Genomic DNA, 17,421 nt, shown 5'->3' with positions numbered 1-17,421 from the left:
GTACATGAGACTGGGGGGGGGGGTGAGTACATGAGACTGGGGGGGGGGGTGAGTACATGAGACTGGGGGGGGGGGGGTGAGTACATGAGACTGGGGGGGGGGGGGTGAGTACATGAGACTGGGGGGGGGGGTGAGTACATGAGACTGGGGGGGGGGGTGAGTACATGAGACTGGGGGGGGGGTGAGTACATGAGAATGGGGGGGGGGTGAGTACATGAGAATGGGGGGGGGGTGAGTACATGAGAATGGGGGGGGGGTGAGTACATGAGACTGGGGGGGGGGGGTGAGTACATGAGACTGGGGGGGGGGTGAGTACATGAGACTGGGGGGGGGGGTGAGTACATGAGACTGGGGGGGGGGGTGAGTACATCAGACTGGGGGGGGGGGGGGGTGAGTACATCAGACTGGGGGGGGGGGTGAGTACATTAGACTGGGGGGGGGGTGAGTACATCAGACTGGGGGGTGCCTTCCATGCACCTCTCCTAATCCTTTTCAATGTTTTTTCTGATACAGGGATGGAGACGCTGGGCATTACCTGCCGGGGTCTCACCTAAAGTCCTGCATTGTCTATGTAACCAGTCATGTGACTGATGTCAGATCACACAGGAGAGGCAGCCGGCCGCAGTGAATGTGCAGTGGGCGGAGTCAATGTGCTTAAAGTGTTTTTGTTTTTTCCCACATAAATAATGTTTTGCAGAAATACAATCTGACCTAAAATATGGCAACGAGCGCCATTTTATTCTCTGGGGTCTCTGCTATATATATATATATAATGTTTGGGGGTTCTAGGAAATAATCCAGATTTATACTTTGTAACCATTGGAGGGATTGCTGTGGATTGTTACATTGTGTTCCTCATCCATGGCAATGTACCGCCCACTCATTATAGATTCTGGGGGTACACGGATCTCTACACCCCCCCCCCCCCAATGTGGTGATGGGAGGAGTCACATAATTGTCTATTCTCTTCTCTTCCAGACGATCGCTCTGCTAAATATTTATCGTAATCCACAGAACTCCTCCCAGTCAGCCGATGGGATGCGTTGTAAGTATCTCCTCCCCCACCCTGAGAATGCCTGATGGACACTATATACCTGACACCCCCCTCCCCCCTGTGTCCCCTGACACCCCCTCCCCCATGTCCCCTGACACCCCCCTCCTTTATGTCCCCGGCCTGTGTCCCCTGACACCCCCCCTCCTTTGTCCCCGGCCTGTGTCCCTTGACACCCCCTCCCCCATGTCCCCAGCCTGTGTCCCCTGACACCCCCCTCCCTTATATCCCCAGCCTGTGTCCCCTGACACCCCCCTCCCCCATGTCCCCAGCCTGTGTCCCCTGACACCCCCCTCCCCCATGTCCCCAGCCTGTATGGGGGGGTTGTATATGACATAGGTGTGTGATGCCGGTGTCTCTTCAGCAGGTGCAGTGAGCGATGTGGAGATGCAGGAACATTATGACGAGTTTTTTGAGGTAAGAGAAGGATTGCTGAGTGCTGTGTTATGGCTGCAGAGGAGCGCCACCTTGTGGTCTCCAAATGCACTGCAGCCAGTGGAGGAATTCCTAGAGTCACTGTCATGCTGGGATGTAAATGGAATGCACAATGTATTCAGTGCTGGGGGTCCGGGGCCTCAGAGGAGGTGCTGTACGGTGGTGCTGGGGGGGGGGGGTGATATTGGGGGGTGTACGGACTCTGGAGCTCAGGGCTGGTCTGTACTCTGGAGCTCAGGGGAGGGAGGCGGTGTATGTACTCTGGAGGGAGGGGGATGGGACATTGGGGGGTGTACGGACTCTGGAGCTCGGGGGAGGGAGGGGGATAGGACATTGGGGGGTGTACGGACTCTGGAGCTCGGTGGAGGGAGGGGAATGGGACATTGGGGGGTGTACGGACTCTGGAGGGAGGGGGATGGGACATTGGGGGGTGTACGGACTCTGGAGGGAGGGGGAGGGAGGAAGTGGGACATTGGGGGGTGTACGGACTCTGGAGCTCGGGGGAGGGACATTGGGGGTTGTACGGACTCTGGAGCTCGGGGGAGGGACATTGGGGGGTGTACGGACTCTGGAGCTCGGGGGAGGGACATTGGGGGGTGTACGGACTCTGGAGCTCGGGGGAGGGACATTGGGGGGTGTACGGACTCTGGAGCTCGGTGGGGGAGGGGGACATCTGTCAGTGCACTGTTCTTATCATGGCCTTTGTTTCCCCACAGGAAGTGTTCACTGAGATGGAGGAGAAGTACGGAGAGGTGGAGGAGATGAATGTCTGTGATAATTTAGGAGATCATCTTGTGGGAAATGTCTATGTGAAGGTGAGGATCTGACCCCGGTGTCAGAATAAGACCCCGACCTCTTCCATCCATGGCTGGGGGGAGTGTGGGGGCTTCATACCCTGGGCTTGTTGGGGGGGGGAGACGGAATATGGGGGACTTCATACCTCGGGCTGGTTGGGGGGGGGGGTAGGTTGGCAGGATATGGGGGACTTCATACCTCGGGCTGGTTGGGGGGGGAAGGTTGGCGGGATATGGGGGACTTCATACCTCGGGCTGGTTGGGGGGGAGGTTGGCGGGATATGGGGGACTTCATACCTCGGGCTGGTTGGGGGGAGGAGGTTGGCGGGATATGGGGGACTTCATACCTCGGGCTGGTTGGGGGGGGGAGACGAAATATGGGGGACTTCATACCTCGGGCTGGTTGGGGGGGGGGGGGGGTAGGTTGGCAGGATATGGGGGACTTCATACCTCGGGCTGGTTGGGGGGGGAGGTTGGCGGGATATGGGGGACTTCATACCCAGGGCTGGTTCGGGGGGGGGGGGGGCAGGCGGGATATGGGGGACTTCATACCCAGGGCTGGTTGGGGGGGGGGGGGGTTGGCGGGATATGGGGGACTTCATACCCAGGGCTGGTTCGGGGGGGGGCAGGCGGGATATGGGGGACGTCATACCTTGGGCTGGTTGGGGGGGGGGGGGGTTTGGCGGGATATGGGGGACTTCATACCTCGGGCTGGTTGGGGGGGCAGGCGGGATATGGGGGACTTCATACCTCGGGCTGGTTGGGGGGGGAAGGTTGGCGGGATATGGGGGACTTCATACCTCGGGCTGGTTGGGGGGGGGGGGGAGGCGGGATATGGGGGACTTCATACATCGGGCTGGTTGGGGGGGGGGGAGGCGGGATATGGGGGACTTCATACCTCTTGCTGGTTGGGGGGGGGGGGGTAAGTTGGCAGGATATGGGGGACTTCATAACTCGGGCTGGTTGGGGGGGGGGGGGGGGGTTGGCGGGATATGGGGGACTTCATACCTCGGGCTGGTTGGGGGGGCAGGCGGGATATGGGGGACTTCATACCTCGGGCTGGTTGGGGGGGGAGTTGGCGGGATATGGGGGACTTCATACCTCGGGCTGGTTGGGGGGGGAGGTTGGCGGGATATGGGGGACTTCATACCTCGGGCTGGTTGGGGGGGGAGGTTGGCGGGATATGGGGGACTTCATACCTCGGGCTGGTTGGGGGGAGGAGGTTGGCGGGATATGGGGGACTTCATACCTCGGGCTGGTTGGGGGGGGAGGTTGGCGGGATATGGGGGACTTCATACCTCGGGCTGGTTGGGGGGGGAGGTTGGCGGGATATGGGGGACTTCATACCTCGGGCTGGTTGGGGGGAGGAGGTTGGCGGGATATGGGGGACTTCATACCTCGGGCTGGTTGGGGGGGGGAGACGAAATATGGGGGACTTCATACCTCGGGCTGGTTGGGGGGGGGGGGGTAGGTTGGCAGGATATGGGGGACTTCATACCTCGGGCTGGTTGGGGGGGGAGGTTGGCGGGATATGGGGGACTTCATACCCAGGGCTGGTTCGGGGGGGGGGGGGCAGGCGGGATATGGGGGACTTCATACCCAGGGCTGGTTGGGGGGGGGGTTGGCGGGATATGGGGGACTTCATACCCAGGGCTGGTTCGGGGGGGGGCAGGCGGGATATGGGGGACTTCATACCTTGGGCTGGTTGGGGGGGGGGGTTTGGCGGGATATGGGGGACTTCATACCTCGGGCTGGTTGGGGGGGCAGGCGGGATATGGGGGACTTCATACCTCGGGCTGGTTGGGGGGGCAGGCGGGATATGGGGGACTTCATACCTCGGGCTGGTTGGGGGGGAAGGTTGGCGGGATATGGGGGAGTTCATACCTCGGGCTGGTTGGGGGGGGGGGGGAGGCGGGATATGGGGGACTTCATACATCGGGCTGGTTGGGGGGGGGGAGGCGGGATATGGGGGACTTCATACCTCTTGCTGGTTGGGGGGGGGGGGGGTAAGTTGGCAGGATATGGGGGACTTCATAACTCGGGCTGGTTGGGGGGGGGGGGTTGGCGGGATATGGGGGACTTCATACCTCGGGCTGGTTGGGGGGGCAGGCGGGATATGGGGGACTTCATACCTCGGGCTGGTTGGGGGGGGAGTTGGCGGGATATGGGGGACTTCATACCTCGGGCTGGTTGGGGGGGGAGGTTGGCGGGATATGGGGGACTTCATACCTCGGGCTGGTTGGGGGGGGGGGGGGGTTGGCAGGATATGGGGGACTTCATACCCCGGGCTATTTGGGGGGGGCAGGCGGGATATGGAGGACTTCATACCTCGGGCTGGGGGGGGGGCAGGTGGGATATGGGGGACTTCATACCTCGGGCTGGTTGGGGGGGAAGGTTGGCGGGATATGGGGGACTTCATACCTCGGGCTGGTTGGGGGGGAAGGTTGGCGGGATATGGGGGACTTCATACCTCGGGCTGGTTGGGGGAGGGCAGGCGGGATATGGAGGACTTCATACCTCTGGCTGGTTGGGGGGGGGGGGAGGTTGGCGGGATATGGAGGACTTCATACCTCTGGCTGGTTGGGGGGGGAGGTTGGCGGGATATGGGGGACTTCATACCTCGGGCTGGTTCGGGGGGGGGGGGCAGGCGGGATATGGGGGACTTCATACCCAGGGCTGGTTCGGGGGGGGGGGGGCAGGCGGGATATGGGGGACTTCATACCCAGGGCTGGTTGGGGGGGGGGGGGTTGGCGGGATATGGGGGACTTCATACCTCGGGCTGGTTGGGGGGGGGAGGTTGGCGGGATATGGGGGACTTCATACCTCGGGCTGATTGGGGGGGGGGGGGGGTTGGCAGGATATGGGGGACTTCATACCCCGGGCTATTTGGGGGGGGCAGGCGGGATATGGAGGACTTCATACCTCGGGCTGGGGGGGGGGCAGGTGGGATATGGGGGACTTCATACCTCGGGCTGGTTGGGGGGGAAGGTTGGCGGGATATGGGGGACTTTATACCTCGGGCTGGTTGGGGGAGGGCAGGCGGGATATGGAGGACTTCATACCTCTGGCTGGTTGGGGGGGGGGGGGAGGTTGGCGGGATATGGGGGACTTCATACCTCGGGCTGGTTGGGGGGGAGGTTGGCGGGATATGGGGGACTTCATACCTCGGGCTGGTTTTGGGGGGAGGGGTGTTATGTGGGGGATGTCTATATACGGGCATTTTAGGGGCTACCTGTCTCCTGGCAGTTTTTGCCTTCCATGGGAGGGGCTATATTGGCGGTCAGTCCGGTAACGCGGTTTTCTCTCTCACAGTTCCGGCGGGAAGAAGACGCAGAGAAGGCGGTGAAGGATTTAAATAATCGCTGGTTCAACGGTCAGCCCATTCACGCAGAACTGTCCCCAGTCACCGACTTCCGGGAGGCGTGCTGCCGCCAGTATGAGATGGGGTGAGTGTCGGGGGAGGAGCTTCCTTCCTATATAAATTCCTGGGTTTTGTAAACGTTCGGACGCTCTATAGAAGGAAATCCGCTGAACGTTTTCCTCCCAGGAACAAACCGACCAGAGCTGCAACTGATCATTATTTCTTCTGTTTACTATAACGATTTTTAATCTATTATTCTTTTTTTAATTAGCTAATTAAAGCGGAGTTCCACCCTGGTTATACATTTTTTTACAAAAATACCCCCGGGACAGTCAGGGCTAGCACATTCCACAATGGCTAGCCTCTGATCTGTCCCGGGTTGCACTTACCTTTCAGGAGATATACTTACCTTGAAATTGTCTTCTCCAGCGCTGCCATCTCAGGTGTGGGCAGCTTGAAGCCAGCACGATCCTCTTCCGCGTCCTCTTCGGTCCTCTTCCTCCTTCTTCGGTCCCACGATGCACTGCACCGGCCCCGACGTCACTTCCGGGTCGCGCGCGTCATCCCTCCACAGCTTCTGGGCATGCCCAGAAGCTGTTTAGAAGGGGATGACGCGCGCGCCCCGGAACTGACGTCGGGGCCGGTGCAGGCGCAATGATTCCTGGGAGCGATGACGTTCAGCTCCCAGGAATCATTGCAAAAGTCAGGAAGTGACGAATCGCCGTGGCCGCCGAGGGGAGGAAGAAGGAAGTAAGGTAAGTATATTTTCTCTAAAAGGTAAGTGAAAAAAAAAAAAAAATTGCGATTATCCATTTGTTTTTCAGGTGACCGGGAGCGAGAAGATGGAGGTAAGTATAAATTTCGGGTGGAACTCCGCTTTAATCCTTCGAATAACTGTGCATAAAATAAGTACAACTTCTAATATAATTCAACTTTTATTACATTTTCTTCCAAAAAATACTTCAATGTGGTTGAAGTTTTTACAAAATATAAAAATAAAATATAAAAACCCTTTTATCATCAGGCATGAATAATGCCATTCATTCCGAACCAGAAGCATTCACAATGCCATATAAATAAAGCACTGCTCAGCACTGTGCGCAAAAATACACGAAAGACACATAAAGTGCCAAAAAATAAAATGTAAGACTTTAGGGCGTCAGGCATGAATAATGCCGTATAAATTCTGCCTGGCATTCTGAAGGCGTTATGTGGTCTGAAGTAGGAAGATTATTACCTCAAACCACAGAACGCCTTCAGAATGCCAGGCAGAATTCATACGGCATTAATTTTTCATGCCTGACGCCCCAAAGTGTTTACAAGTAACACCACAAAAATACCGGCCAACACTATGATGTAAATGTAAAACATACATAAAAGGTAACATAGCTTTAAAGGAGCCAAATCCAACAAAAGCACCGCTCAACACTGCAATTATAATGGCCGATACAGCAAAGATTACCTGAAGGCGGCCATCTTGTAGTGTAAAGAAGTCCCACATTAATACATAGGATTACTTTGATTACAATGTTGTATTCTAGTAGAAGAATCAGCTGAGAAGTTTGAGATATCCGTGGCCAGTCTTGTATAATGCTGTGCAGTGTGAATGTTGTCGCTGCTCTGCGTGTTTTGGAAGAAAAGCATCATGGCGTCTCTTCTCTCAGCTGTGCCGCTCAGATTACAGTTATGTCATCCATGAGGGATCCCCGGATCTGTAACACACCGGGGGCTGTGAAGAGCCTTGTGGAACGTCAGCTGGGCACTAGAAAGCTTACAGCAAAGCAACAACAAATGGGTACCCCGAGCATCCACCAATGAATGTACCCCTAATTATTACCGACCCGATATTATCCACATAACAACCGCACTCTGCCACTGCTGGGCAATACAACGTAACGTCACTCGCTCAGGAGACTCTAGGGGGCGCACTCCCACCTCCGCTCGTCAGCCGGGGAGTCAGTGCGTGTGACTGGTGGCTCCGATGGTCGCCAGCCACTCACTATTTCCCACTGCTGACAGAGAAGGACGGACAACTGATGTAAACACAACCATCTGTCATTGTCCCTGAAGTGATCACAGAGGCTATGTGATCCTGCTATGTAGCATCGTATGTCTGTAGTTACATCACAAGCCACGCCCCCTGACAGAATCACGCCCCTAGGGTCACATTTAACCCATTGATCACACATACTGTTAACCCCTTCCCTGCCAGTGTCAGTACAGTGACAGTGCATATTTTTAGCTCTGATTACTGTAGTGATGTCACTGGTCTCCCCCCAAAAGTGTCAAAAATGTCAGTCAGGGGTCCGATCTGTCCCCCGCAATGTCGCAGTCACGCTAAAAATTGCAAATCGCCGCCATTACTAGTAAAAAAAAAAACAATAAAAATGAGATAAATCTTTCCCACGAGTTAGTAAACGCAATAACCAATCAAAATACGCTTATTGTGATTTCTTTTCCTTTCTTTTTTTTTAACCAAAAATATGTAGCAGAAAACAAATTGGCCTAAAATATTGTGGTGTGAGGGGGGAGGGGTTGTGTTCAAGTTTTATTTTTTTCCAAAATTGTGTTTGCAAAACCACTGCGCAAATACCGCGTGACATAAAAAATTGCAACAATCGATATTTTATTCTCTAGGGTCTCTGCTTAGAAAAAAAAGTGTAATATTTGGGGGTCATAAGTAATTTTTTGGCAAAAAAAATACGGATTTTAAACTTGTGAAGAAAAAGTGTCAGAAAAAGCCGAGTCAGCGAGTGGTTAATGTAGAACTATAGGCAAAAACGTATTTTTTTCCTTCATTTTGGATGGAGTAAAGCCGGACACACACCACACAATTTTCTTAGTTTTTTTTCCTTTAGATTTACCAAAACCATAAAATATGAGCTCAGACCTAAAGCTGGACACACACTGTACAATTTTTGTTGTTCGATTTCCTTAAGTAGATCTTCCGGCCTGATTGCATACATTGGAAGTGTTTCAGTGTGACCTCATATTTATACGGCTTTGGGAAGTCATAAGGAAAAGATCTAAAGAAAATTGTATAGTGTGTGTCCAGCTTATAGGAGGGTTGTAACCTCACCCCCTCTGTCCCATTGAGGAGATTTCTCATCACTTCCTGTCCCATAACCAAATCAGAAGTGAGAGGGAATTCCTTGGGGGGTCCCCAGAACCATCATCCCCTTTTCTGAGGACACACCAAACTTAGGGATTTTCTGTTACTTTCAATGACAATGGTAAACGGGAGAAATAAAGGGTGAATCTCCTTATTGGGGACACAGCAATAAAAACCTGACAGAGGGTCTAATATCTCTCCATTCCATCCAATACTAAACAAAGGTTTGCCTTTAGGCTGGGTTCACACAGGTGACATCAGGGGGTGCGGGGCGCCCATATTCTTCTATCAGGCCCAACTTTGTTCCTGAGACGGAGGCAAAGATGTACAGAACCCCTCTGTATTGCACTGCACAACCCCCCAGAAATGGGTGAAGAGGCTCCATTGGGAGGCGGTCACTATCTCCTTCTAGAGATGGGAAACCCGCATCTGATTCACATTAGTGTGACCCAGCCTTCGTTTTTTATATATATATTAGATGGATAAAGAATAAAAGTTGTGTGATTCTTATTTGGGGTGTTTGCTCCTCTGGTGGTCCCCTGGTGGCGCTCTTACATTTCTTCTTGCATTGTTTGTAGTCCTGGAATAATGAAATGTGTCTCTGCAGGGAATGCACACGTGGCGGATTCTGTAACTTCATGCATCTTAAACCGATCTCACGGGAGCTGCGCCGGGAGCTGTACGGCCGCCGCAGGAAGAAGTAAGTACAGACCTATTGGTGTATAGATACACGGCCCAGAGCCCGATACACGGCCCAGAGCCCGATACACGGCCCAGAGCCCGATACACGGCCCAGAGCCCGATACACGGCCCAGAGCCCGATACACGGCCCAGAGCCCGATACACGGCCCAGAGCCCGATACACGGCCCAGAGCCCGATACACGGCCCAGAGCCCGATACACGGCCCAGAGCCCGATACACGGCCCGGCCCAGAGCCCGATACACGGCCCGGCCCAGAGCCCGATACACGGCCCGGCCCAGAGCCCGATACACGGCCCGGCCCAGAGCCCGATACACGGCCCGGCCCAGAGCCCGATACACGGCCCGGCCCAGAGCCCGATACACGGCCCGGCCCAGAGCCCGATACACGGCCCGGCCCAGAGCCCGATACACGGCCCGGCCCAGAGCCCGATACACGGCCCGGCCCAGAGCCCGATACACGGCCCGGCCCAGAGCCCGATACACGATACACGGCCCAGAGCCCGATACACGATACACGGCCCAGAGCCCGATACACGGCCCGGCCCAGAGCCCGATACACCATCATTAGATTTAGATCTATTCTTTACTTTTAGTGTTTTCCTATCACTCTCTGTACTCTTCTTATGTTGAACATTACAAATACACTTCTTAGAAATCTTTGTTTGATATACCTAATGAGAGAATTATATATATATATATACACCTTCTCTATATCTATCACTTTTTTACTGGGAAAATGTAATAAATGAGAGAGATTGATTCCGGTCAGATAATTCCGCACCTCACCCGGGAGATTGCTGCACTTACATACATTTCACAACTCTCATGTTAATTTTTTGTATTGGTGTGACACAAATCTGACCCCTCCCACATTGGTGTGACACAAATCTGACCCCTTCCCCACCAATCTCCAATCATGGACTGGAGACAATTGTCCCCCTTGGTGTAATATTTGGTAGCACGCCCCTTGGGGAAATCTAAGTGACATGAATGGCTTCCTGTAACCCTCAGTGAGTTTCTTCCACCTCTCACCATTCTCCTCTCACTACCCGCTCTCAGGATTAGGAGGGTTCCTGAGATCTCATCACAGGAGCTCTATGGGATTTAGGTCTGGACTCATTGCTGGCCAGTTTAATACTCTGCAGTGCTTTGTCTTACACCTGGGGGCTTTCTGACGTGTGCTTTGGGTTATTATCCTGCTGTAAGACCCCTGACCTCCGATGGAGACCCAACATTCTGACCCCGGGCCTTATATTGCCCCCTACAATTGTTCGGTAGTCTTTAGATTTCAGAATGCCATGCACAGGGTCATCCAGTGCCTAAAGCAGCAAAGCAACCCAAAAACATCAGAGACCCCCCCCTCCCCCAATGTGTGACTGTAGGGACTACTGTATTCTTTTCAGGCCTCATTTCTTTTTATGAAAACAGTAAAATAATGGGATTTACTATAAAATTATAATTTTGTTTCGTCTATCCACAGCACATTCCCCCAAAAGGACTTTGACGTCGTCAGGTGAGTTTTGGCTTTTTTTTTATGTTTGTGTTTCAGCAGTGCGGTCCTCCTGGGTCTCCTACCATAGAGTCCCTTCTCATTCAGATGGTGAGGTATAGTGAGGGGACAGCCTTGTACCCGGTGCCTGAAGGTCCTCCTGGGTCTCCTACCATAGAGTCCCTTCTCATTCAGATGGTGAGGTATAGTGAGGGGACAGCCTTGTACCCGGTGCCTGAAGGTCGTCCTGGGTCTCCTACCATAGAGTCCCTTCTCATTCAGATGGGGAGGTATAGTGAGGGGACAGCCTTGTACCCGGTGCCTGAAGGTCGTCCTGGGTCTCCTACCATAGAGTCCCTTCTCATTCAGATGGGGAGGTATAGTGAGGGGACAGCCTTGTACCCGGTGCCTGAAGGTCCTCCTGGGTCTCCTACCCTAGAGTCCCTTCTCATTCAGATGGTGAGGTATAGTGTGAGGGGACAGCCTTGTACCCGGTGCCTGAAGGTCGTCCTGGGTCTCCTACCATAGAGTCCCTTCTCATTCAGATGGGGAGGTATAGTGAGGGGACAGCCTTGTACCCAGTGCCTGAAGGTCCTCCTGGGTCTCCTACCATAGGGGTCCGTTCTTATTCAGATGGTGAGGTATAGTGAGGGGACAGCCTTGTACCCGGTGCCTGAAGGTCCTCCTGGGTCTCCTACCATAGAGTCCCTTCTCATTCAGATGGGGAGGTATAGTGAGGGGACAGCCTTGTACCCGGTGCCTGAAGGTCCTCCTGGGTCTCCTACCATAGAGTCCCTTCTCATTCAGATGGGGAGGTATAGTGAGGGGACAGCCTTGTACCCGGTGCCTGAAGGTCCTCCTGGGTCTCCTACCATAGGGGTCCGTTCTTATTCAGATGGTGAGGTATAGTGAGGGGACAGCCTTGTACCCGGTGCCTGAAGGTCCTCCTGGGTCTCCTACCATAGAGTCCCTTCTCATTCAGATGGGGAGGTATAGTGAGGGGACAGCCTTGTACCCGGTGCCTGAAGGTCCTCCTGGGTCTCCTACCATAGAGTCCCTTCTCATTCAGATGGGGAGGTATAGTGTGAGGGGACAGCCTTTGTACCCGGTGCCTGAAGGTCCACTTGAATGTGTCTGACAAGGAGTAGGAGGGCGCTCTCTGGATTGGATAGAGGGCATACTATCCTCATGAAGTATATGGAACCAGCTGCAAGTCTCAATACGGTTTTATTGTAGGTTAAAATTGGTGGGATACCAGGCCAGTGTATCCAGAAAAAAGGGTTAATGTCCGTTGGGCAAGCAGGAAATGACCCGCTGTAGTGTACAGCAACTGTCACGGGGCCGGGACCCGCCGGCACTCCCGTATCATGTCACCGTGACACAAGGGTAGAAATGCCGCACTGGAATGGGATGCCGATGCAGCCAGAAGAGAAGCGGGATCCCGGCCAGTGCAGGAAATTCATAAAGACAGGAATTCCTTTTAAATGTAACTTTGGCCCTTGTGTTGCGGTGACGTCACACCGGAGCGCCGGCGGGTCCCAGCCCGGCTCCTGAATGCCGGTGGCCGGTTGCTGTTCACCATGGCGGATCTTTTCCATCTTACCCAACGGACTTGGCAGACATTGGCCCTTCTATTTCTGGATACACTGGCCTGGTATCCCACCAATATAAACCACTTCCCGACCGCCCACCGTGTGTTTGTCGCTATTTTGATGTTAAATTGTTCTTTTTATTTATTACACAGGATTTATACAGCGCTTAACTAAATGAAGGCAGACATTACATTACAATTTGGTACAAAAGGAATCAGAGGGCCGGCTCATTAGAGCTTACAATCTAAATGCCGGGGTCATGGCTGCAGATAGGTGTCACAACCCCGGTATTACACGGCGGACAGTCCGCTTTAACATAAAAGGGGCCCCAGCGGCGGATTCGTCATGGGATCACTTTTTATGGGTGGCGGGAGAGCAGACCATCCCTCCCCCCGAGGTTTCCTCGCTTACCGGGGAAAACAATCCGATCCCCTGTGCTGATGGGCAGGATGTGGAGTGAGGGCAAGATGGCCCCCATTCATCTCTATGGCCTTGGAGGACCGGAGCGACGTCCTACTTCCTCCCAACAGCCTTAAAGGGCCAATATTTTATTTTTTTTTTTGTGGTGTAGATGTGAGATCATTTTTTGACCCCCAACTTTCACAATAAAGAGAACCGGTCCTGATTATTTCTATTATAAGGGACGGTTACATTTCTTCTAATAGGGATAAAATAGTTAAAACATTTTTTTTCTTTAAAGGGACAGTGTAAAAAAAAAAAGAAATGTAAAGCGCCCCGTCCCTCCGAGCTTGTTGCGCCCACATATGTAAACGGTGTTCAAACCACTCATGAGGTATCGCCGCGACCATTAGAGCGAGAGCAATAATTCCATCCCCCGACCTCCTCTGTAACTCTAAGCTGGTAACCAGGAGACATTTTTAAAGCGTCGCCTATGGAGATGTTTAAGTACCAACGTTTGTCGCCATTCCACGAGTGTGTGAAATTTTGAAGCGTGACATTTTGGGTGTCTATTTACTCAGTGTAATGTTATCTTTCACATTATAGAAAAAAATTGGGCTAATCTTATTTTTATATTTGATTATTTTTTTTTTAGTTAAAAAAAAAAAGTGCCTTTTAAGACCGCTGCACAGATATGGTGTGACATAAAATTTAGCAAAAATCTCCATTTTATTCTCTGCTAAAAAAAATATTATAATGATGATTGGGGTTTCTAGCAAATTTTCTAGCAAAAATTCTTCTAGTAAAAAAAAAAAAAGTCATTTTCTAGCAAAAAATCCAGATTTTTACCTTAAGTGTCAGAAATAGGCGGGGACTTTACGTGATGATTTTTGCTTACAATAAGAGTATTGAGACTTCCAGCCGGTTCCTTTATACTTCATGAGGATATTATCTCCTCTATCCAATCCAGATAACGCCCTCCTACTCCTTGTCTGCCAGTTACGCAGTATACTAATCCTGACGGCTGCATCTGATTGGCCCCTGGGATTGGCCGCAGGGTCTAGCACTTGGGACACTTTGTTAGTTCTATTGATTTTTGTCTGGCAGTTGATGGAGGTTCTTTATCCACCATTCCAATAATCCTTCATTGTCATCTATGATCAATGTTTCCCCCGAGTCCCGGGAGATTAGCGGCAGTGCCGGGGGCCGTACACTTCCTGACGATGTCGGGAACAATAAGAGAAGGATGTTTTTTTGTAGATTTATACTTTCCTCAGTGGATGCTGCACCTGTCCCCCGCCAGCTCAAACACTGAGAAGCAAGCGATCAAACCCCACCGATCGCTCGCTTCTCACAGCTCCCTAAGCAGAAAGCACGTGACTTTCCATCACCAGCTCTCTGCTCTGACCAACATCCATCCCCACCCCCCCACACACACACACACACACACACACACACAGACTCACTGGAGCGCTGGGCTCCGGAGGGAGCGGGAGCTGGGAGCCGGTCCAGGCATGTGGGCGGATCCCGACTTCATTCTTGTGATCTTGCCCAAAACTGGACCGGCTCCATGACGTCAGCCAACAGCGGGCTTCAACCTGCTGTCTGCTGAAAACTGGTCACAAGTGCAGAACGAATTGACCCTCAGGAGATTTACAGCCCAACAAACACACCCCATACTTCTCCTTTTAAGATCTCTGGAGATGTAACCCTGAGATTGTCCATGCTTTTCCACCAATCCTCAGACAATTGTTTGCTGCTCTCTCTCCTCCGTGCTCCGTGTGGCACACAGACACACAACAGAAAGGTTGAGTCCATTTTTTACCATTTTATCTGGTTGCCGGGGTGATTTCTATGTAGTCAGCACCTGGTAATAGATACGGGTGAGTTTAATGACAGGAGGAGCACACACTCAGAATGCAATTATTTCTTACAATTGTGAGAAGGTGCCGATCATTGTGTCCAGTCCATGATTGGATGATTGGTGTGGAAGGTGTCGATTTTTGTGTCACACCAATGCGCACACAAGAATGCCAAAACATTTGTCATTGCAGCAATTTACTTGGGGAAGTTCGGAAATTATCTGACCGAAATCCAGGGGGGGGGGGCAATAGTCTGTGTGTAAAATATATATATATATATATACATACACACTATATTACCAAAAGTATTGGGACGCCTGCCTTTACACACACATGAACTTTAATGACATCCCAGTCTTAGTCCGTAGGGTTCAATATTGAGTTGGCTCCGCCCTTTGCAGCTATAACAACTTCAACTCTTCTGGGAAGGCTGTCCACAAGGTTTAGGAGTGTCTATGGGAATGTTTCACCATTCTTCCAGAAGAGCATTTGTGAGGTCAGGCACTGATGGATGAGGAGGCCTGGCTCGCAGTCTCTGGTCTAATTCATACCAAAGGTATTCTATGGTGGTGAGGTCAGGACTCTGTGCAAGCCAGTCAAGTTCCTCCACCCCAAACTCGCTCATCCATGTCTTTATGGACCTTGCTTTGTGCACTGGCCCAAATCATTCGGGGAAGAGGGGGATTATGGTGTGGGCTTGTTTTTCAGGGGTTGGGCTTGGCACCTTAGTTCCAGTGACGGGAACTCTTAAGGCATCGGCATACCAAGACATTTTGGCCAATTTCATGCTCCCAACTTTCTTGGGAGGAGTTTGGGGATGGCCCCTCCCTGTTCCAACATGACTGCGCACCAGTGCACAAAGCAAGGTCCATGGATGAGCGAGTTTGGGGTCGAGGAACTTGACTGGCCTGCACAGAGACCTGACGGAGGCCCAGGCTTCCCAATACTTTTGGTAATAGTGTCTCTCTCCCTCCTCTTCCTACCTGTCATGATGAGAAGGAAGGAGGACCCTGTCAGAGCGAATCAGAGTGCAAGAGGGCGGTAGCTCTCACACACTGCATGAAAGGGGGGGCGCAAGGAAGACTGGTCATTTACCTCAAGAAATTTGCAAGCCGCTCCACCCCAGCTGCAGAAATACTCATCCATCACTCCCTTTAGGAGCCCCCAGACACATCTCCAACCAACATGGTCAGGACCTTTTTGCTAGATGGTAGGCAAGCCCCCCCCCCCCCCCCCCCTTCAATTTAGCATGTACGTTCACCTGTGGGGAATAACATGAAGGTGAAAAGACCTGCCACTGAAGGCTGTGTTCAATGCTTTCCTGCTCAAGACAGGTTCAAGGTGTTGGAAGATCAGTCGATCCTTCATTTAGACCTTCAGAAGGAGCATGAACACACCTTGACCCCCAACCTAGAAGATACTTTTTATCCCCTTGTCACAGATCTCAAGATTGCTACTCATAGGGCTGATGTAAGTGTCCAAAAACTGAGGGTCTTGAGTACCACCTAATGTGCAGTAACATTAGGCAGGTCAGCCTGTGGAGAGCACCAACTGCTCTGACCTTGCTGTCCAGTGACTGGTGGACACTTGGCAGGGACCATTGCTCTCTATCCCCTGGCCCTCCCGTCCTGAGACCCTTCCTCACCCACCTCATAAATGGCCAATCTCAGACGACCTCTCTTCTCAGGGATGCCATCACTTTGGAGTCGCTAAAGGACCTCGCTAGCTAATGCAGGAAAAAAGTGAGACAACAGCTAGAATAGGCAAGCCATTGATTAGACCTTGTACCACCATCCCCATCCTGGAGAAGCATCACCATACCCGTACAGACTTAAATACACAAGGAGACTAATAAGACCAATTTGATTAGCTGTGAAACATCTTCAACATTACAGGAAAATGCCCAGCAAAAAATGGGCCACCTATTACTATCTCTAGCATGACCAGGAGAAACCTGGTCCTTCAGACATCTCTATTTGTGGAGACATCTTTGGTTTCCAAGCCATCCAGCTCTAGTAGAGGGCTTTTCATGTTCTCTCCTTTTTTGTGTTTTGTGCTTAAATGTGATGTGTATTTTCTTACCGGTATTGCTCCTTTTCCAGGTCACGAGAGCGACGATCCCGTTCCAGAGACCGTGGCCGAGGAGGCCGGGAAGGAGGCAGGGATGGAGGTCGGGAAAGAGATCGACGGAGGTCAAGAGACCGTGAGAGGTCGGGCCGATTCTGAGGAGGCACATTTTAATTCCGTGTTGTGGATGGACGTGGAAATTTCTGAATGGAGAGGGTGCTCCGCACTCAGACATGGGGAACGGTGGGGGGGGGGGGGGGGGGGTATTTTTCAATGTTTTTTTTTATTCTGGGATTCCAATTAAACATTTGTAGTGATGGCGTAATATCCTTGCTTCCTGGTGTGCGATTTCTATGATTGTAGTCCTCCCTCAGTCTTGTACCTGATGTCAGATGAGATCTCTATAGGCAAAGTCCTGTCCTCATCTTGTACCAGATTTTCATGACCATACGCCTACCCTCGTGCCATACCTGATGTGAGATTTGTATGATTGTATTCCTATCCTTATCTCGTACCTAATCTGCCTTCCTATGATGGTAGTCCTGTCCTCATTCCA

The 17,421-nt window shown here is 52.3% G+C and overlaps 1 protein-coding gene across 2 annotated transcripts in view; it reads left to right on the top strand.

Moving 5' to 3' along the window:
• Positions 1-17,113, top strand: part of U2AF1 (U2 small nuclear RNA auxiliary factor 1) — a 30,564-nt gene extending 13,451 nt beyond the window's left edge. Inside the window, exons 3-9 of one of the 2 annotated variants that reach the window (XM_082247311.1) lie at positions 979-1,045; positions 1,416-1,468; positions 2,203-2,301; positions 5,593-5,726; positions 9,361-9,453; positions 10,937-10,969; positions 16,901-17,109. In XM_082247311.1, the coding sequence (XP_082103437.1) occupies positions 979-1,045; positions 1,416-1,468; positions 2,203-2,301; positions 5,593-5,726; positions 9,361-9,453; positions 10,937-10,969; positions 16,901-17,024 (603 nt within the window). In that variant the 3' untranslated portion in view covers positions 17,025-17,109. Of the gene's footprint in view, positions 1-978; positions 1,046-1,415; positions 1,469-2,202; positions 2,302-5,592; positions 5,727-9,360; positions 9,454-10,936; positions 10,970-16,900 lie in introns of both variants that reach the window. The other variant, XM_082247312.1, reaches the window with a different exon arrangement.
• Positions 17,114-17,421: the final 308 nt, after the last annotated feature.

This window comes from Pelophylax lessonae (assembly GCF_965119305.1).
Source record: "Pelophylax lessonae genome assembly, chromosome: 2".
Classification (NCBI taxonomy): domain Eukaryota; kingdom Metazoa; phylum Chordata; class Amphibia; order Anura; family Ranidae; genus Pelophylax; species Pelophylax lessonae.
Note: the sequence above shows the minus strand (reverse complement) of the source record. Positions and strands in the feature narration are given on the sequence as shown.